At 67.5% G+C, this 19,991-nt stretch overlaps 2 protein-coding genes and 1 long non-coding RNA gene across 16 annotated transcripts in view; 2 read left to right on the top strand and 1 right to left on the bottom strand.

The window, feature by feature from the left end:
• The window catches only part of ANKMY1 (ankyrin repeat and MYND domain containing 1), a 51,138-nt gene extending 47,715 nt beyond the window's left edge, over positions 1-3,423 (top strand). For all 13 annotated transcript variants that reach the window (XM_045482359.1, XM_045482369.1, XM_045482362.1 and 10 more), the window contains one exon: positions 2,882-3,423. In XM_045482359.1, coding sequence (XP_045338315.1) covers positions 2,882-3,024 — 143 coding nt within the window. In that variant the 3' untranslated portion in view covers positions 3,025-3,423. The remainder of the gene's footprint in view (positions 1-2,881) is intronic.
• A 495-nt stretch (positions 3,424-3,918) lies between these two features.
• Positions 3,919-19,991, bottom strand: part of GPC1 (glypican 1) — a 29,240-nt gene continuing 13,167 nt past the window's right edge. Inside the window, exons 1-9 of one of the 2 annotated variants that reach the window (XM_045482379.1) lie at positions 14,029-15,480; positions 10,989-11,147; positions 8,981-9,372; positions 8,010-8,175; positions 7,203-7,333; positions 6,997-7,116; positions 6,765-6,898; positions 6,246-6,421; positions 3,919-5,857 (exon numbers count right to left, since the gene is read on the bottom strand). In XM_045482379.1, the coding sequence (XP_045338335.1) occupies positions 5,628-5,857; positions 6,246-6,421; positions 6,765-6,898; positions 6,997-7,116; positions 7,203-7,333; positions 8,010-8,175; positions 8,981-9,372; positions 10,989-11,147; positions 14,029-14,167 (1,647 nt within the window). In that variant the 5' untranslated portion in view covers positions 14,168-15,480 and the 3' untranslated portion in view covers positions 3,919-5,627. Of the gene's footprint in view, positions 5,858-6,245; positions 6,422-6,764; positions 6,899-6,996; positions 7,117-7,202; positions 7,334-8,009; positions 8,176-8,980; positions 9,373-10,988; positions 11,148-14,028; positions 15,481-19,991 lie in introns of those variants that run through there. The other variant, XM_045482378.1, reaches the window with a different exon arrangement.
• LOC123599904 lies at positions 16,572-19,983 on the top strand. Its single transcript, XR_006713345.1, has 2 exons — positions 16,572-17,644; positions 18,751-19,983. It is a non-coding gene; the product is annotated as an uncharacterized LOC123599904 (long non-coding RNA).

Here is a 19,991-nt window from a genome sequence, read left to right as displayed (position 1 = left end):
CCGGGAACGGGGGGGGGGGGGTGGTTCGGGGAGCCTGAGAGGGGAGCGGCCAGAGATGAGCTCGGGACGGAGAGGGACGGTCGGTCCGGAACGTTGGCGATGGACACAGAAGGCCTGGAACCCGTGTTTGTCAGGGTTCTGCCCGGAACCCAGCGTTCTGTGACTGCTGCAGAGATGGTGTTGGGGTGGCCAGGTGCATCCTGGGAAGGACACCGAAAACCCAGGGCCGGGAGCCTGGGTTCCTTCCCAGCCACAGAGCGGAGGCACCGCTCCCCCCATCCCTTGGAGCCTGGCGAGCCAGCACCTGCCCCTGTCCCCTTCCTCTGGCCGTGTCCGCAGACTGACCACAGGCCAGGGTGGCCAGCTTCGTTTTGTTTGTGGTTTGGGCCCTTTTATTTTAAAGAGCCGCCCCTCCTTCCCAAAGTGTCAAGGCTCTGACCTGGCTCAACACTGCACATCTTAAAAAATCAACAAAATAACGAGAGGAGCCCCTGACGCACCACCCCCCGCCCAGACGTCCACACGGAGCTCTGCTCATCTGATGGCTGGTTTTTCCAGAAGGGAACCGAGGTGCAGTGAGGCCTTCCGTCTTCTCCCTCATGAGGTTCTCTTTTCACTCCTGCGTCCCTAGCAGACTCATGGGATTGCTTTCCACTGTGAGACTTTTCACATGTATTCAATTTTTATTTATCCTATGTATTATTTATTGGCCATTTGGAGTCCCCTGTCTGTGATTTAGCTCTGTGTGTGTGTGTGTATCTTTGCCCACCGTTTTCTACGCGATTGCCTTTTCCCTTGATGGTAGAAGCTTCTTACCTATTCCACGGCCTGCATTTCCGCGTCTGGTCTTTCTGGCGCAGGACCGAAGGCTGACGCGGCCGCGGCCGGCCACCTCATCTTTGCGTGTCTGGGAAAGGTCGCTTCACCCTCAGCTCACGCTGTCCTGTTGTCTTGCCCGTGTTCCGAAGCGTCGCTTTCCACATGTTTGTCCGTATTCCTTCCCGATAGATTTGTTGTTGCCAATGTGACGTAGGGGCCCTGTTTTCTCTTTCCCCTTGTGGCTGGTCCGTGGCCCAGCACCATTTATTTCGTGCCCTCTTCTCCGCCCAGCCCCTGGCAGCTGCTCGTGTGCTCCCTCCCTACAGACTCGCCTTTTCCAGAATTTCATCCTGAGGGACTCAAACTGCAAGGTCTTCCATAGCCTGGGGGCCACATTCAGGCTGACAGCCAGGGGACCGGTGCAGTGGGGCTTTATCTCTATGGGGGTGGGGGGCTCAGCCCACCCCCCCCCACCCACCTGGAGGCCTGGAATTACTGCCAACCCACCTCCTGGGGGGTCCCCGCCTCCTGTGGGGGGAGTCCTTGCCTCCTGGCGGGTGCCCGCCTCCTGTGGGGAGGTCTCTACCTCCTGTAGGGGGTTCCTAGCCTCCTGTAGAGTCTTGCCTTCTGTGTGTGTGTGGGGGGGTCCTCACCTCCTGTGGGCGTCCCTACCTCTTGTGGGTGGTTCCCTGCTTTCGCAGGGGTCCTGTGGGGGGTCCCTAGCCTCCTGTGGGGTCCTGCCTGCTGTGGGGGGTCCCCACCTCAGCTTCTGTTGGTGCTTTCCCCAGTCTTTTGTTTTCTTTTAAACAATGGACGCGTTCTAACCTGACGGTTTCCATCTCTTTCTCTGGAATACCACACAACACCGACTTTGTAGACCGCTTGTCCTCTTACCCGTGTTCTCAGGCTATGGCTCTGGGCACTGGGTGTTCTTGGCATGTTGTAGTTTTTCATTTGAGTTCCCATCACGGGGGATTTGTCACTCCCTCTCCCGTGATCAGAGGGAGCCCCGTTTCTGGGCGGAGCCCTGGCAACACAGCTCTCTCGGCCCGTCTGGCCAGCAGAGAGCTGCTGTTCCTGTGTCCAGGCTGCCCGGGGTCGGCTCCAGCACCCCCCACCCCCCAGGGGCATTTCTGTGTCTGCCCCACCCCCACACTCCGTGTGGCCTACAGGGACCCTCACTCAGGTGACCTCAGACAGCTCCTGACTCTGTAAACGTCCTTGACTCGTCCAGCATCCTGAGGTGTCTGCGGAGTGGGGGGTGGGGGTGGGGGGGTCATTGCAGTCGAGCCACCGTGCGGCTGTGACATCTCAATGCCAGACATTTCCCAGCATTTTCTCCCGCTTGTCACTCTTGCTTGGGACAGTGGCCGACGTGGCTGTGTATTTTGAGGATCCCGAGAGGGTCCTGGCTGGCTGGTTTCTCTGCTTTCCCAGGTGGGGCCCCGCAGTGCGAGTAAGCTAGAGACGTTTCCCAGCCTCAGGGCCGCGTGAGGGGTGGAGGGATGTGCTTAGAGCCACCACTGCCGCCCTTCACAGGCCGCGGCACCTGCCCTGGCCTCAGCCCGCACTCTCGACGGCTCCGACTTGTGACTTGCCACCTGTCGTTTCCAGAAGGAACCTAGCCCCTGGTTCCAGTCTTTCCACGTTCACTAGGGTATGGGGTGAGAGAATCTGTTCTCTATCCTGAACGAGAGAGCCAGCACTTTGATTAGAAATGTGACTTCTGTCTCCAGGTGAAGGAAGGCTGGTGTCACCTGGACGGGAGCAGGGCGCGTGCCCCGTGTGTCCCCTGCAGAGCCCCACTCTGGCCTGCCCGGGCCGCCACAAGGGGCTACGCAGCAGCTGGCCGCTCTCTGCCAGCAGTGGGGGTGGGGGTTGGTCCGGATGCCGGTGGCTTCCTGGATTCCCCAGAGGAACGAATTGGGACCAAGAGCCAGGGAGGGGCCTCTCCTCGACCATCACCTGGCCGGCTGTGGGCGGGGTGGACCCTCCCCACCTGCCCACCCGCCGTCAGCTGTCCTGTGCTGACGTCCACCTCACTTGGGTCGTCTTTCCCCAGCAAGGAAAACGCATCCGGCTGGGCTCACACCCAACTTCCAGAAGACCTCGAAGCATCCGGGCAAGGAGGCGAGCCAGAAGCCAGAGGCTCCGAAGCCACCACGCCGGTTAAAAGGCTTCTATTCCACGTACAGCCACGAATGACTGTCTAGAGAGACCCACCTGCCCCCCCAGGGAGGGAGGCCTCCGCCCCCACCCTCACCTCCTGGGAGGAGCTAGACCAGGGGCCACCCCGGGACCCCCGGGAGGCGGGCGACTGAGCCCACAGCCCCTGCTCTGTAGGGGAGGCCGGCATATGGCCCAGGGGCCATCGAGGAGCCACAGGCCCTGGAGAGGCCCCCCCCCCCTCCGCCCCCGTGCCGGGGCCGCGTCTTCCCTCCCAGGACGCACTGCCCGGCTAAGCAGAGTCCAGGGCCGGGGGGAGCCGGGGCCGGGTCGCTGGTTCCTCAGCACTCCAGGCCCGTGGGGACAGAGGCTGTGCTGAATGCCTGCCAGGCCCACCAGTGTGGCCGCAGTTCCCAAATAAAGTGGCCCTTTAAGGCAGCTCCAGCTTCCGTGTTGGCCTCCAGGCTCTGGCCGAGGAGCTGGTCACGAGGTCCCGCGCTGCCTGTGGTACCGGGTCGCAGGGCACCCCGTGGGGGTGGTGACGGGGCCCGGCAGCTGTGCCCCAGCGATGACGCAGGACTCCGCTTGGTGGGGTCTGGTGAGGTGGCAACAGACTGGACCGTCAGGATGTCCAGCCAGGCCCGGCCTCACAAAGCTGGACCTTCCTGGGACACGCACCCTGATGCGTGTCCAGGGCCCGGAAGCAGACAGCAGGTGGCTCCAGGCCTCTTCCGTCTCGCTGGCACTGAGCGGGCACAGGGCGGGCCGCCGAGACGCGGACCCTGCAGCCTGGGGGCTATGCCGCCGGGCGCGGTCTGTGTCCAAGCCCTCCCCCACCCCCCAAGACGCCGCCCCGAGCCACGTCTGCTGTGCACAGCCCACGGACACATGCTCACCCCCGAGCCGGTCAGATGGGGCCACCACAGCCACACGAGCTCTCCAACCTTTTATTCGTACAAGGACTCAAGAGCATGTGACGCCAGGTGACACCGTGCAGGGGGACACAGCAGGCCTGGCCACGGCCCGGCCAGCAACTGTGCTGGGGCCGCCCCCTCCAGAGAGGCACAAAGGGTGGGGACGCCCACGCGCGGCCAAGGCTCCCATCTGGGCACGTGGGTGGCCGCTGCCCCAGAGCCCCCGAGAGTCCAGCTGGCCTTTGCCTGCTGGGAAGGAGGCCCCAAGCCCAGCCCTCTGGGGTGGCAGGAGCAGAGTTATCACGAGGTGGGGGTGCCCGTGGGGGAGCGCTGCCCGGCGGGGCACAGGCTGGGGGCCCTGACCAGCGCAGGACGCAAGGCAAAGCAGCTCGAAATGGCCTTGTCGGGTCCCGGTGCTGGCTAGGACTGCTGTGCCCGGCCACGGGGCTCAGCATCTGACAGACCCGTGAGGGTCCCCTTGCCTGAGCCCCTCTCTGGCAGGGTCCAGCCCCCTCCCCAGGACCCACAGCAGCTAGGGCCCGGGAGGGAGGGAGGATGGCAGGGTCCCGGGCCCGGACAGCCTGAGTGAGCAGGGGTGCGCCCAGGTCCGGGAAGCCCAGGTGCCTCCAAGCTCTGGGAGTAGCTGAAAAGCAGCTCTGGGTGAACAGGTGGAAAGCGTCTGTGAATGTATGTAAGTTTGGAAAAGCCCTTAACTGTCAAAGCCCCCTCCCGGGCCCCCTGCAGCTGGTGGGGTCAGGAAGGGCCAGGCCTCCTGGCCGGGCTCAAGTTTCACTGGCCTCCCTGCGTCCTGTGGCCATGTGTCCCCTCCAGCCCTGCCTGCCCCACCTCGAGCTGGGGGCCGCAGGCCTGGGGGCGGTGAGAGGCAGGGGGCACGGGCAGGCAGCTCCTGCACGCGGCCGCAAGTGCCCGTGCAGGCGTGGGGCCCGTGTTTGAAGGGGGCACCCAGCCTGCTCTCCCGGGATGGCCAGGACCGGCACCCCCAGCCTCACGTGAAGGTCAACCAAGGGCGGGGCCCGGAAGCGGTGAGGCCGTGCCCATAGCGGCCCGCCTGTGTGCCCCAGACCCTTGTAGCCAGTCCTTGGCGAGAATAAAGTCCAGACAGACTCATCGGCAAGGGTGCCTTCCCAGTCAGAAGTCGCCCTGACGCTGAGGGCCTCGGGGGGGCGGGGTTGGGGGGGTGGGCACGGCATCACGGGGGCCTGGCTGAGTCAGAAGGGTTCATGCATAATCTCAAAGCCCCTGCTAGACCCTGGATGGCAGAAGCCCTGATGCCCTCCCAGGGATTCTTAGGCATCCAGGGGTGGGCTTTGCTTTCTGACACACGGAGCCCGGAAGTTCTCGGCAGGAGGAGGCAGGAGAGGAAGGCACAGGCTCGCACTCTCCAGCGGGACGCTGCTCGGGGAGCTGGGGGAGAGGTGCGGGCAGGCAGGCGGGAGGTGGCCACTGGCATCCCCCAGGTCCCTGAAATACATGGCTTTTGGGGACATTGTTCCCGGCTGACCTGAGGCCCTCATACAAAATTAAAAGCCAGGGTGGCCGGCAGGACCAGGGCCCCCTGCCCCACCCCAGCACAGTCCCAGAGCCGGGGCCCCTCACTGTCCCTCCCTGTCCTGCCCCCGGGCCTCTAGGCCCAGCAGAATTAAATATCGTCTGTTTTGTGTTTTGGCAAAGTCAGTTCTTGGCCTCGGTCCCTGGGGCCTGCGGCAGTTACCGCCACGTGGGCCTGGCGGCCGAGAGGACCAGGGAGAGGAGCAGCATTAGGGACACGCAGGGCCGGGGGCAGCCGGAAGCGGAGGTCTTCTGGCCCTCCCGCTCTGACAGGCCCGGGAGGGCGTGGGTCAGGGTCGTCCGTGGGCTGGAGCTTTTCTTGCTGACTCTCCGGCCACAGAGGTCGTCGGGGCAGCTGTCCCCGCTGCCCGAGCCACTGCTGTCGTCACCTGGGGAGGAGAGGAGGCTCCAGCAGGCCCGCCCCACCGTGAGGGGACCCCGGGCACAGCAACCGTCCACACGGGCCTCCCGCGGTCAGCTGTGCCAGTGCCAGCTCCGCCCTGAGCTCCCCGACCTGCCCGGGCCTGCCGGGTCCGTATGGACATTCTGGCCAGGCCCAGCTGTGCTTGGGGACACACGGGTGGGGCCTGCTTGGTGTCTGTGTCCAGACAGCAGCAGCATCTCCCTGCCACCGTGGGGGCCTGGGAGCTGGAAGGGTCTCTCCTGGGCACCCTTGCCCGGCCCCGCCGCAGGGCCCCGCCCCCGTCCCGCCCCCAGGGCCCCGCCCCCAGGGCCCCGCCCCCGTCCCCAGCCCCGCTCCCAGGGCCCCTCCCGCACTGGCGTCCTGGAAGTCCACGTCGTTGCCGTTGTAGGCGCTGCGAAGCCGGTTGGTCATGACCTTCAGCTGCATGATCTGTTGGCGGACCGTCATGTCGGGCTTGGTGATGTCCACCTCCACCTCAGGGTTGTTGATCTGATTGGCCAGGCCATCACCCATCACTTCCGGGAGGTACCTGCGGGCCAAGGGCAGGCCCAGCGTCACGGCCTGGTCCCTGCCAAGGGGCAATACCCTGGCACGCCCTCCCACACCCCTCTTCTCCTGTCCAGGTGCTGGCAAGCTCGAGACCCCCAGTGGCCTTTCAGGGGCCGATGGGAGCCCACAGTCGCGGGGCGCGGGCACACGGAGCACGGTACACGCTGCCGGGAACTGGCCCGGGTGAGGGTTTCCTGTGTCCTACTGCGTGTCTGGGGTCGGGCACGGCCCTGCGCACACAGCACTTGGTGCCACAGCCACACAGGCCCAGGTGAGACTGCGAAGGGGGGCCGGCCTGTGGCCAGCCAGGCGGCAGCACCTACCGGCCCTTGGCCATGCCGTTCCAGCAGCGGTCGTCGCTGGCGGTGCTCATGGCCATCTTCTCGCTGCACAGCATCCCCGGGAGGCTGATCCAGAAGTCCTGGGCATCTCGGAGCTGTGCCTTGGCCTCGGAGACCTGCAGGGTGGGAGTCAGCCCACGGGGCGCCCTGCTCGGCCTGCCCTCCCCTCCCCTCCCCTGTCCACCCAGGGCACGGCGGGCTGAGGACCACTCACCAGCTTCTCCAGTGAGCCTGTGGGGGGCCTCTCCGGTAGCACCAGCTTGCCCCGGTGCTGCTTCTGCTCAGGCCCAGAGCTCTGGGGGTTCACCTTGGGGTTCCCACAGCCCTGGATGACCTGGGGGAAGACCGTAGGGGTCCCGCGGGGGCACGAGGCCACATCCGGGATGCCACTCCACGCCCACCGCACCCTCCTGCCCGCACCTTGGCTGTGAGCGTATCCCTGTTGTCCTGGAGGGCGTTGATGGCTTCTGCGAGCCACAAATGCACACTGCCGATGACGCTTTCCGCACCCGACGGGCCCCAGAACTTGTCGGTGATGAGCACCATGGAGTCTGGGACAGGCGTGGGCACACGCACAGAGGGCATTTGGTAAGTATGCACGCCAGCCAGGCCGTGTCCACACGTGAGCTCACGCGTGTGCTGATACGCACGCGTGCCGGCCGGCCAGGGGTCCGTGGGTGAACGTGTTAGTTCCTGTGTGTCGGCATGCACGCGTGTTGGGCACACGCGTGCTGGCACATACTGAACTGGCCCACCGTGGGCGGGTGCTAGTTCACACGTGTGGGTGAGTCTCACGCATCAGCACATGTGAGCGTGTACACGGGCCGGCCCGCGGGGTCAGCAGTTAGGACTTACCGGTGCCGGAGCGGGGGCACGCTGGCCCACCTGACGTCAGCAGCGTCAGCTCACACGTATTGATGTGGATGCGTGTGGGCCCCCCACGTGTTGGCACGTGCACAGGCCGGCTGGCCCACCGCATGCGGTGGCCCGCCTTAGGTCACGTTCATGTGGGCACGTATGCGTGAGGGGGCCCTCGCTCAGCGGGGAAGGGTGAGCAACTAGGACCCCGCAGGACTCCATCCCAGGCAGCAGCCTGCACTCAGAATGGCCTCCCTGTCCCTTGACCACGGGTCACCCTCCTCCCAGGGCCTCTGGCCAGGCACTCCCGAGGACAGGACCGGCTTTGTCCCTGCTCTGCTCTGGCGCGTGGTGGCAGCGAGGGCTCACCCAGAAGGTTCCTCCACTCGGCGTCGAGGTCGGCCTGGTTGGCCAGGCAGCCTTTGAGAACATTGCGGCAGTAATCAGGGCAGGGCCGGGCGCCGGGGACCCCCAGGCAGTGCGCGCAGTAGACCAGCTTCATGACGGCCCTCGAGCACTCCGGGCCCAGGGGCACCTGCGGAGCCAAGGCAGCCTGAGCCCAGCCCCGCAGCTGGGCGTGCCCAGCCCCCCAAGGAGCCCCGGGCTGGAAGGCTCTGGACAGAAGTCAGGAGGCCTCAGTTCTGCCCCACCCACAGTGGGACCTCCACCTGGCCCCGGCACTTCTTGGGGAGCCCCCCTCTTCTCAGATGACCAAGCAGGCCCACGGGTCGTGGGACCGCTCATCCTAGTAACTGCTACCGTCCTAGTGAGCGACTCCCTGGAACACTGCCGTCACCAAGCCTCACGGGGGAGCGCGAATAGGTCTGTGTGCCACGCGCACGAGGGGACTGAGTGAGGCTCAGGGCTGGGAGGAGGACCCGCTAAAGGACGCCAGCTGGAGGCGGAGAGGCGGCTCACACCCAGGGCTGTGTGGCTTGGAGGCCGATGCCCTCCCCGGTTTGTCACCAGGGGGTCTGACTCCAGCTGCCTCTTGGGGGGACGGGCCTGCTGGCCCTCGAGGCCTCAGGCCCCGGCCTGCTCTGGCCTCCGAGCCAGTTGCCCTTTCGACTCCCGGCCCCTGACCCCGCAGTCGACTCGGCATCCAGCCCCACACCTTCTCCCTTCTGGTCCTGCATGGGACCCAGGCTGGCTGAGGATGGGACCGCCCGGCTGCCCCCACCGGAGCTCAGTCGCGGGACATTGGGAGGTGCTGTAGGCGGGGCAGGGAGACGGGCCAGGAGACCCCGGGGCACGGGCGGGGCCGAGATGCAAAGCAGCGGGGGCGGGAGGCGGGGCCGAAGGGTCCCCGAGGGCGGGGGGAGGGGGGCCGCCAATCGCACCTGGGCCACCTTCCGCACCACGTCACTGGCCACGCCCAGACCCTGCACGAAGGCGCGAGCTGCCACGAAGGCGCGGGTGGCGCGCAGGCGCAGCTCGCGCGGGGCCTCCCCGAAGGGCCGCAGCGCCTCGGCCTGCTTGCCCAGACAGTCCAGGTAGTCGTCGGGCAGCAGCAGCTGCGGGTGCAGCTGCCTGAAGAGGCGCTCCAGCAGGCGGGCCCAGAACTCGGCCAGCGTCTCCTCCAGGTGCAGGTTTGCGCCGCGGTAGTAGAGGCGCAGCTCGGAGTACAGGTCCCGGAAGGCCCTGGCGCTCTGCGTGTACAGCTCCCCGAAGGCGCCGGGGAAGGTGTCCTGCAGCGCCCGCTCCGACTCGTTCAGCAGGTGCTGGAAGTGATCTGGGCCAGTGGGGGGGTGGGGGGGGGCGGTGAGGCCTCCCGGGCCTCCTGTCCCACCCCCCCCCACCCCCGCACACCCCCTACGCTGTGGCGGCCAGGCCGGGATTCAGGGGGCTCTGGCCCAGACCCCCGATGCCCCTAGGACTTCTAAGACCTCACACCGTGACCTGGGGTGCAAAAGCCTGGGTGGGGGTCCCCTCTCGGGTCTCAGGGCCTCCAATGGACACTTCTGAGCTGGGGGCAGGCTCAGGGTGCCCTCAGGGACTCATTGGGATCACCTGCAAGGGCGGCAGGAGGGTCCTCTGAGTCAGGAGGTGGGGCCGCCTCCTTCCTGCTCTTTCCTCCCTGTGTTGCCCCCCCCCCCCCCCCAGCCCCGTGTCCGGCCCTCCCTCTCATGCCTCCCAGAAGCTGGCCTGCCTGAGGGTCCGGGTTGGATCTCCTGTAGCCCTTGGGACCTGCCCAGAGCCCCAGACAGATGTGCTGCAGCCTTCCGGGAGGCAGGGCGTGGGCGTGGTGCGGGGGAGATACCCTGCACCCCGTATGCCCAGAACCGGTCCCGGACAGCACCCACCCCCTTTAGCAGCAAGACTGCAGTCTGTAACCACACGGCCCCTGTACTCGGACTCGGCCCCCAGAGCCGTGGCCACCCTCCCCGCACAGGCCCCTGGACCCTGGGCCCCCAGGGGTTTTCAGGCTCCTCCACATCTACCCCACCCAAGGCCCTGGGCTGTAGGGCTCAGGACACCCTGTGCAGCACCCCAGGTGGGAGCCGGGCAGCTCCTGGCCAGGCTGTCGGATGGTGGGAAGGAGGCGGGGGGCTGAGGTCACAGGCCCCCAAGGAAAGCCACTGCTGCAGGTGTTTCCAGGCTGGGCCTCAAAGCCACTCAGGGCTGTCTGCCAGCTGGAGGCTCACACTCTCCCTCCTGTCTCAGCTCGGGCTCTGCCGGGCACCTCCTCCCTCCAGTCAGACCTCAGGCTTCAATCTCAGAGGTCACTTCCTGGGGGCCCCCCACCCCAGCGCCCACACCGTCCCCCTGGGGTGGCCACCGTGGACGTCGTTACGCCAGCCCACTCTTCACTGTCCAGGGCGTTCGCTCTCTGCCCAGACACGGCGTGAGACTCCCGGTGTGAGACCCATGAGTGCCACACACAGCAGCTGCCCCGGAGATGCGAGGGCCACGCCCGGGGCCCCAAACTCCTCCTGCCCCCGCACCCGCGCAGACCCGGCCCTCCGAAGCCCCATCCTCGGTGCCCCGCCCCGAGCTCGGCCGTCACGCCTCTAGTGATAAGGAGCCACCTTGAGAGCAAGAGGGACCCTCTGAAGGGCCGACAGAGGGATGGGCCTGATCTCCCCAAACGTGCACGTGTACTGCCGTGCACACCACGGGGTGGACAAAGTCGCCCGCAGACCACCCCACGCCCACGGGTCCCCTGCTTGGGCCCCTGCACGTGGGCAGCTTTCCGCTGCCGGGACACCCCAAATCTCAGCTCCCAGCCCCAGAGCGCTAATAACCCCACCCATCCTGTGACCCTGCCTCACCAGCAGAGGGGCCCTCGTGCCCAGCTCCCCACCGTGTCAGCGGCTGGTGGTCCCCAAACCCCAGTGGCCTGCTCACCATCGAAGTTCTGCAGCTGGGTGGTGAGTGTGGCCTGCAGGGCGCGGCCGCTGTCCAGGAGGGCTGTCTCCAGTTCAGCCCGGCTGCGGTTGGCCAGGTTCTCCTCCATGTGGCTAGTGCAGCAGGTGTAGCCCTGGGGGCAGATCCGCAGGTGCTCACCTGTGGGGAGGGGCCGGCGTGAGGGGAGGAGGGGCGGGGAGGCTGCTGGGGCATGGGTCCGGGGGCAGGCACGGCTTTGGGGACCAGGAGAACTGGCCCTGGGGCTTGGCGGGGTCTCCTGGGCAGGATGGCCATGAACAGCGGACCCTGGGAGGGGCACAGCTCCAGTGGGGGTCCCGGGGTAGGCGGTGCAGTCCCCAGCTTCTGTGGGACACAGAAGCAGGGCTTCCTCCGCAGGCCACCCTCCAGGCCGTCTGGGACAAACGCAGCCGGGCTGGTCATAAAGTGAGGGTGCAGGGATGTCGGAGGTGCCCCCGGCCCCTCAGTCTCCCTGCTGCCACCATGCAGGTGAGGAGGGCCATCCCAGGGGCTCTGGAGCAGCTTGGGTCACATCTGTGACCCAGCACGGAACTGCCTCAGGGCCCTGTGTATGCGCGGAGGGGTGGGCTCCCAGACTCAAGGCTCCCCAGGGTAAGCCTCCAGGCCTGCATGGTGCCCCCTGCCTGGGCTCTGGCTGAGAGCGGGCAGGGAGGACAACCAGAGCCTCCTTACCCCCCCCCCCCCCGCCCCATGCCAGAGCACGTGGGGGGCAGCCCAACCCAGCCAGGACACGGCCTGGACACAGATCTGCCGGGGGTGGGCAGGGCAGGAGGACACACGGGTGTCTCCGGATGTCCCTTCCGCTGCGCCCCCAAAGCCCCCATCACTCCTCACGCCGCGGCCTTGGCCCTTGGCTCCAGGGCAGCACCACTATCCGTGTTCCCACCTTGGGGTCAAGGACAGGTGCTAAGTCACACAGCCCTGTGGTTATACCGCTGTGCATACTGCGCGGGCCGCAGGTCCCAGTATTACAATCACAGCAGTTCGGAGGCGGGTGCCGTGACCCCACTTTACAGACCAGAGACACGGAGCTCAAAGAGACTAGTTTCCCGTCCAGTCCATGCTGCACAGTGAGAAGCCAAGGCTACCTGCTTTCAGGCCTCCACGCCCTCCAGGCCTCCCCGCCCTCCCCACCCGTCCCTACCCCACCCTGCAGGCCATACTTGGTGCCTCTAAGCTGTGGGAGCGGTCCCTCCTGGGGCCCCCCCGGGCAGCAAGGGTCTGACGGGGGAGGGGGGCAGGGGCTGTGTGGGGCTGTGTGGGGGCGGGGTCATCCTGTGCACAGTTGTGGGGTGGGAGTGCGGCGGCCTGGGCAGAGTTCTCTGGGTCCCGAGGGCTGGGGGCTGGCTCCAAGGTGACCCGCAGGGGAGAATCAGCAGCCCTGGGTGCAGGCAGCCTCTAGGAGAGGCCTCGGGTGGAGGGGAGAGAGAAGTTATTATCTTGAGGCTGAATTGCCCCGAACTGCCTCTCGGGACCACCGGGTCACACCAGGTTGGACTGTGTTTATCTGCTGCCGTGTCTGGCCTCCGTGCCCATCGGCGGGACAGGCACCGCCGAGGCCTGCAGGTGCGGTGGGAGGGGCCGCAGGTGCCTGGGGGGGGGGCACTCAGACACGGTGTCTGATCTCAGACACCTGCTCCCCCCAGGGGCTGCATGCCTAGAGGACCGCCGCCCCTTCTCCCAGGGCCTGGAGGTGATGCTAGCATGTCCGTCTGAGGGGGGCTGGGGCCCCCATCTTGGGGCAGGGCTGACCTCGGGGTAACAGACTGGAGCTGGAGACCACTTGTGACCACCCCCAGGGGAGCCCCAGGTCTGCCGGGGGGTGTGGCCGTTGGGGACCTGAGGCCTGACCCTCTGGATGAGCCAGACCTTTCCGGGCCTTGTGGGGACCAGCTGGGGCTGAGGGTCGGAGCCCGGGCCTGGTGGTGGGGGGGGGGGCACCCGCCAACATCCCTGTGCCCCTTCTCCTGAGGGGTGGCATGCCCAGGTGCCTCCGGGCAGGGAGGGCTGGGCCGGACAACAGCTACCACGCTTCCCTCTCAGGTGCCTTTGCCAGCAGGAGGCAGGACGCTGAGCAAGATGAGGGTCCTCTCCATGGGGTCCCCAGGCCCCAACCAGGAGAAACCTGAGCTCCCCTCCTCAGTGGGGGCCCGGAAAGCGCCCTCTGCACACCGGGGTCCCAGTGGTGCTGGGGGTGGGGGTGGGGGTGGGGAGGGCGAACCGGGGGTGTGGCCTGGGGCAGGGGGCAGGTGCCAGCCGGGCTTCAGGTGGGCCCCGGGCCGCCCAATCCTGAGTATCTGCAGGCTGTGGGGGCGGACGGCATCCCTGGCGGGCTGCCCTCCCTCCTGAACCCTCCCGGTCCCCCGGTGGCCCAGACCCCCTCCCTGAGCCTGCCATTCACGCAGACAGCAGAGAGGCTGGGCGGAGGAGGGGGACGCCGAGAGATGCAGGGAGCTCCGCCGTGGGCGGCTGCTGCGTGGGCTCCCCGGCACGGTCCCCCACAGCCTCCCCAGCCCTGCCCGGCCACCTCGTCCAGCCGCCCGGTGGCCTGCGCTGTTCCGGCTGCCCCGGCACAGCCCCCGGCCCTCCCTCCCTCCGCGGACACACGGGAGTGAAGACACGGAGCCAGAGCCCGGGCGCCGGCCTGAGGCCCCGGGCAGGCTGGGCCGAGGCGGCCGCGAGCCGGCCGCGGGGCAGACACAGGGGCTGCAGCGCCTGGCGCTCGCCCTCCGCCCACCCTGGCCCGGCCCGGCCCGGCCCGGCCCGGTCCGCACATCGTCCGACGGCCCTGGATGCCGGCCGGAGGCGGGCTCAGCAGGGCACCCCCGCGCCTCCGGGAGAGCGGGCCTGCCCCTCCCGGTCGGAGCCAAAGCGCCGGGCGGGGGTCTGCGGGAGAGAAGGGGACCCCCCCCCACCCCGGGCAGTGTGCACGTCAGACTGACGGAATCGCACCCTGTCGCTTCGAACCTCTCCGGCCCCGAACCCCCCCACCTCTCAACACCTGCCGAGAACCGAAGACTCGCCCGCGCCGGCAGGCGCCGGCCCCTCTTCCCAAGGATGCTTCCACCGGCCGGCTGGTGACCGTCCCTCCTTCCTCCCTCGGTCCCTTTGCGGTTTTTGCAACAGCGGGCCGGCCACATCCAGGACTTCCCTTGGCCAGTGGGACACTTCCTCCCTGTGGCGATCCCCGGGGGTTCTGGGGAAACGGGAGGGAGGTCCGATTCACCGATTCACCGATTCACGGCCCGTCCTGCGATCCCTGCGGCTCCTTCCCTTAGGCCCCGCCCCCGAATTCCCAGATTCCCTCCCTTCCTGCTCCTCAGGTTAAAAAGTACTGCACCCACTCCCCTCAGCCCGTCAGCGGCTGCTTCTCTTTCTGGGTGGCAGACCACAGGCCCACCTTTTCCCTCCAGATTCAGATCTCTCGGGGTCACCCCAGACCCCCAGTTTCTCTTCACTGAGCCCGTACCAGTCTAAGACTTAAACATCTTTAAGGCTCACACCCTTCTGCCACCTGCTGAGCGCTGGTCCCAGCTGTCCCATCTTAGCAGCCTCCGGATGGCGTTCCCCACCCAGCAGCCACCCCCACCAGCACTACCACCCTGATGCTTTAGCCCAAGACCCCCTTCCCAACAGTGGGCACCGGCTCCAATGCCGGACACGGACCTCATGTGTCCAGGCCCAGCCCAGCAGCCACCTGTGTCTGGTGGCGCTAGAGCCCTCCCAAGGAGACTGCAGAGGGAAGATGGCGCCATGCCAAGCCCACGTCTCCAGAAGCTTCTAGTGCTCACACGGGAGTATGCAGACTATCTGCCGGACCTGTCTTTAAAGCCACAGCCCCGATGCTCTGCACCACCTGGCCCAGCAACCCCTAGATCACTCTAAGTCACTGTCGACAATCAGCCTGCGCTAGCCTCCCTGGATGGGCTGAAGCGGGGCCGTGTGCCCAGCTCCAGGCACCAAAACCCAGCAAGGGAGAGGCCCGGGTCTGGAAGGGCAGGAAGGGGGCGGCTTCCCCCCCCCTCCTTTACTCAATTCTGGACCCTACCCGGGGCTTTGCCGGCAGACTGGGGGTGAGCGGCTGTCCAAGGCTTTTCCCTGGACAAGTGCCCCCGCCCACTCCTGCTCCTGGACCCTATGTAGCTCCAGTGGCCACAGGATCCCCCTGGCATGTCTACCAGCCGACTGGGGGTGGGAGACACGGAGTAAACAGGGGGAGCTTCCCTGGCCACTGGCCACAGCGGAGCTCCAGACCTTCCTTTCTCAACAGCCCCCCATCCCCCAGAAGCATTTGCCCCTGACTAGTCCCTGTTGGAGGGTCACACTTGATCACCTAGAGTCCGTCCAGTAGGGTGGCCTCGGATGCACCTTGCAAAAGACATTTCAACCACGATCTCCTACTCCCCCTTACACACCAGCAACACCCATAACCCCTCCTGCCTCCGACCCAACCTGCTTCCGTACCCCCTCACCGACCACCCAAAGCCCCCTCCCCCCGCCCCCACCACCATTTCAGGCAAATGACAGCGTCACCAAGCGGCCCTCTGCCAGTGCTGCCGCAGAGCCTCCGCCAGGCACTGGGACCCGAAACCGAGGGGCATCGGTGCGGACAACTCCTCGCTCGGTGGGTGGGAGGGGTGGGCCCCCCAGGCCTGTGAGGGGCTGCGTCGCCGGGGCCGCGGAACAAAGGCTGGGCGCCCCGGTGCCCTCGCCAGTCGCTGCGGGCCAGGACGCGCGCCGCGGGGCGGGAGCCGGGGAGCCAGCGCGCGGTCTGGAGATGCGGCGGCGGTGCTCCTGGCGCGGAGGGGACCGGGCGCTGGTGCAGTGGGCGCGGCGGGCGCCCAGGGGCTGCGGGGGCTGCGGCAGGCGGGCGGGGAGGCGGCGAGCAGGGGGGCCGCGCGGGGGGCTGCGGCAGGCGGGGCGGGCGTGGGGGAGGAGGGCCACGCGATTGGCGGGGAAGGGGCTTGCCGCAGTGGGCGCGGCAGGCATGGGGAGGGGGTGGCAGCAGCGGGGACTCGCGGGGGCTGCGGCAGGCGAAGGGGAGGGGACGGGTCTGACGGAAGAGGAAGGGGGGCTCGCTGCAGGAAGGGGGCTGCGGCAGGCGATGGGAGGCACTGGAGGGGGTGGGGGGTGGGGAGGGGTGGCGGGACGCTGCGGGATTGTCGGCGGAGAGGGGCCCGGGGAAGGGGAGAGGTGGGGAACGGCAGGAGGGGACGGGGTGGAGTGGCGATGGGGTGCGGCGAGAACGGGGACCCGCGATCCACGGGGTGGACGCTGGGGCACCTGCTGCGAAGCGTGGAGAAGCGGAGCGAAGATGCGCCTGTGGGGGGTGAGGGCAGCGCAGGGCAGGGCGGACAGAAGATGGGGCCTAGGGGGAGCTGACGGGGACAGGGGTGGGGATGAGGGGGCGAGGCGGAGGGAGTGAAGGGAGGGGTGGCAAGCCTGGGGACGGGGGCGCTGGGGGACCGGGGAGATGGAGATGGCTTGGGGTGGACGGCTGGCTGGATCCCAGGCGGGGTCGCCCAGCTTGGATCCCGGCCCCGCAGACGCCACCCGCGCCGTGGCCCCGAGAACCCTGCGCGGCGGCGGCGGCGGCGGCGGCGGCGGCTGCGGCTCCAGCGGCGGCGTCCCAGGCTGCGGTGGCGGTGACGCTCCGGGTGGCGAGCGACTGCGGCTGCGGGCGCGTGGGGGGTGGGGGTGGGGCGCCTGGGGACCCGGCCGGGGGCCGGCGGAGGAGCAGGACCGGGCCGGAGGGCTCGGAGGCGGCGCAGGCGGCCAGGAGCCGGGGAGGAGCAGCGGCCACCGCCGCCCCGGCAGCCCCGAGGCCGCACTGGCGCGCACGGCGAGGGCGCGGCTCCCGGCAGCGGGGACGCGCCTCCTCCCGCAGCCCCCGCCCCGCCGCGCTGGCACCGCCCCGTCTCCCAGGAACCCGCGGGCGGCCTCCCCGCGCCCCCTCCGGCCCGGCCCCTCTCCCGGCGGGGACCCAGGCCCTCCTCCGCTTTCCCCCCCGCAGCACAGCCCCGAGGCGCAGGCCCGGAGCGCGCTCGGGAGCCGGGAGCCGGGGGCGGGGGCCCGTCCCGGATGCTGACCTGAGGCTGGGGGGGCGGGGGTGGCAGGGAGGGGATGGGGGTGTCGGGTTTCTCCTGGGGGATCGGAGAATGGCAGCTCCCCACCTGGGAGCCCCCTCTCCTGCTGACGACGACCAGACCCCCACTGCTGTCTGGGGCCCTCAAAACCACCACAGCCGCTACCTGTCCCCTCCAGGCCTCCAGCCTCTCAGCTAGGCGACCTGGGCCTGCGTGCCAACTGCTGATCTCCTTCCCCTGGGAATCGGCCAACCCCAGCTGGCCACAGGCTCCCCGGGCACCCTCCCACACTGGTGTCTCTCCCTTCCCTCCCAGGACACCGGGACAGCCCTCACCAATACCTTGTACTCCCCGGAGCCCTGGCCCTGGCCTCACCTGGCTGCCACCCCACAGGAGAAAACCACCCACTCAGGCCACCCTCCTCGCGGCCAGCCTGCACTTGGAGAGACCTACCTGGCAGGCAGCGCTTGATCAAAGACCCCTCACCGAGGCCACAACACCTAAGACTCCTGAAGAAGGGGGCTTCACCAGGTAACCACAAGGCTGCTCTCTGTGCCGCCCGGTTCCTGCTCGGGACCTCCTGGGCAGGCCACCCTGCCAGTGAGCACCAGGTTTGGGGGCACCTCGGTGAGGCAGTGGGCCTGGCCTCATCAGTCTGGCCACAGCTCTGGCCAAGAGACCGAGCCCTCTCCAACGGGCCTCCCCTGGGTTGCTTCAGGGTTCACAGCTCACTCCGTGACCTCAGAACAAGTCAGGGATAAAGGGGACCCTGGGTTTGTGCCTGCTGCACCCGAGACCTCAGGTCTTGGCTGCAGGGCAGGGAGCACTCTCTTGGGGCCCAGGGGTAAGTGCTCCCCGGAATCTCTCCCATCAGGTCGAGCTTGGCCCAAGCTGAGCTGAGGAGAGCATCCCCTTGGGCTCATCCGCATGCCAGCCGGCTGGGCATCGGTGGGGCGTGAATGCCTGAGGCTCTGCACAGCCCTCCCGTCCACCCTCCCCTGGGGCCTGGGGCAGCTGAGGGGGGCCTCTCCAGTGTCCACAGGGAACGATCTGGAACAGCAGGAGAGGGTACAGCTCAGGGACCCTCTCTGCTGTGTTCCCCGCAAAGACACGCCTCAGGTCTGCCCATCCTCCCCCCTGGGACCCCCCCACAGGCCAAGGGGGCACCAACTCCTAGCTGGGCTGGAACATCGGGCAGGACCCTCCAACTGAGGGAGCCCACGGGGGCTCACGGTGACCCGGGCCCAGTCTCAGCTCAGGCCCCGTAAATCCTGGGGCTGAAAAGACAGAATGGGAAGGGGCAGAGGGCTCGGCTGACGCCCCCTGACCCAGCCACTTCCCGCCAAGCCTGGTAGCCATGTCCAAAGTCACGGGCGCCATCGGCCTGGCATCCCAGCTCCTCAGTTCCCCTCCAGCTTGTGGCCTGCCACGTGCAGTAACTCTGGGTCCCAGCGCCCTTCCCCCCGGCCCCCCCCTCTTTCAAGGCCTACTCAGGTCTCCCTCCAGGAAGCGTTCCCAGGCCCCCCCCGGGGGCACAACACCCACTCAGCACAGGCAGCCCACCCTCCCTGGCGGCAGGAAGGCCACTCTGCCTGCTGGTGGGGCCTCCACTTCCCTTCTCTTGTCTCCCTGCCCAGCGCCCAAGCCGGACCCGGGTCAGTAAACAAATATGCCTGAAGACACCGCACGGAGAGACTCTTGGTCTGGTGTCGGCATTCAAGGAAAAGCAGCTTCGTGCCATCACGGCCCCAGAGTGGCGGCCTCAGACCTTCCTGACCCGACCCCTCCCACAGGCAGCAGGACAGCGGGCAGCGTCCACGAGGGGGTTTTCGGGGCGAGTCTGCTCCCCACAAGGGCGCCCTTGTTCTCACAGAGGCCCGGCGGCCTCCGCGGGAGATGGGAGTACTCGCTGCTCGCTGTGCAAGGTGTCAGACGCGATCTGCACAGCAGCCCCTCTTTCCCTCGCCGCGGCGGGCGGTGTAGGCGCTGACATGAATGCCCGCGGTCACTCAGCGGGAAGTGGCTGAGCAGTGCTGGCCTCCGGCTCCCCCCCCCCCCTCTCCCGCTGCGAGACCTCCCCCCACGCCAGCCCCGGGGTGGGGGGGGGGGGCGTCCTGAGCAGGACGGGGACGCGGAAGCAGGGGCAGGGGCAGGCACGTCCCGCCGCCCAGCAAGCTGCAGACGGCCGGCCCGCTGCCTGGGGAGGACGTTCCCCCCCCGCCCCCCACCGGCTGAGTCAGGGGGCCGCCTACCGCCCAGGCACCTCCACCCGGCTCGCCAGCCCAGCTGGCAGGCACGGCTGGGGAGGGGGCTGCAGATCTGGACGGGACACAGTTCACCGTGAATGACAGAAAAACGGCATTATTTCTTAGCATAAGAGTATCTGGCCCAAAGGAACTGAAATGAAAGCAAGGACCGGAACAGAATCTCGCACGCCCCTGTGCACCGCGGCTGCCTCACAACAGCCGGAAGGTGAAAACAACCCGTGTCCGTCCACCGAGAAGTGGGTCACAAAACGTGGCAGAGCCACAGGACGGAATATTATTCAGCCTCAACAAGTAACGAAGTGCGACACCTGCTGCGACGTGGAGGCACCTGACCTTGCCAACGCCGTGCGGAGTGAAAGAAACCAGACTTGAAGCAACAGATACCGTGTGACTCCCTGTACGCGGACGCCCCCAGGGTCGTCAGAGTCACAGTGACAGAGCGGAAGGTGGGCGCCGGGGCCAGGGCGGGGCTGGGGAGTCCGTGTCCCCTGGGGAGAGAGGTCCAGTGGGGGAAGATGAGAAAATTCTGGAGACGGATGGTGTGGACGGTGCGTATGTGCTTAATGACCCTGACCTGTACACAAAAATGGTTAAAATGCTAAATCTTTTTA

Source organism: Leopardus geoffroyi, chromosome C1 (genome assembly GCF_018350155.1).
Source record: "Leopardus geoffroyi isolate Oge1 chromosome C1, O.geoffroyi_Oge1_pat1.0, whole genome shotgun sequence".
Taxonomy (NCBI): Eukaryota; Metazoa; Chordata; class Mammalia; order Carnivora; family Felidae; genus Leopardus; species Leopardus geoffroyi.
Note: the sequence above shows the minus strand (reverse complement) of the source record. Positions and strands in the feature narration are given on the sequence as shown.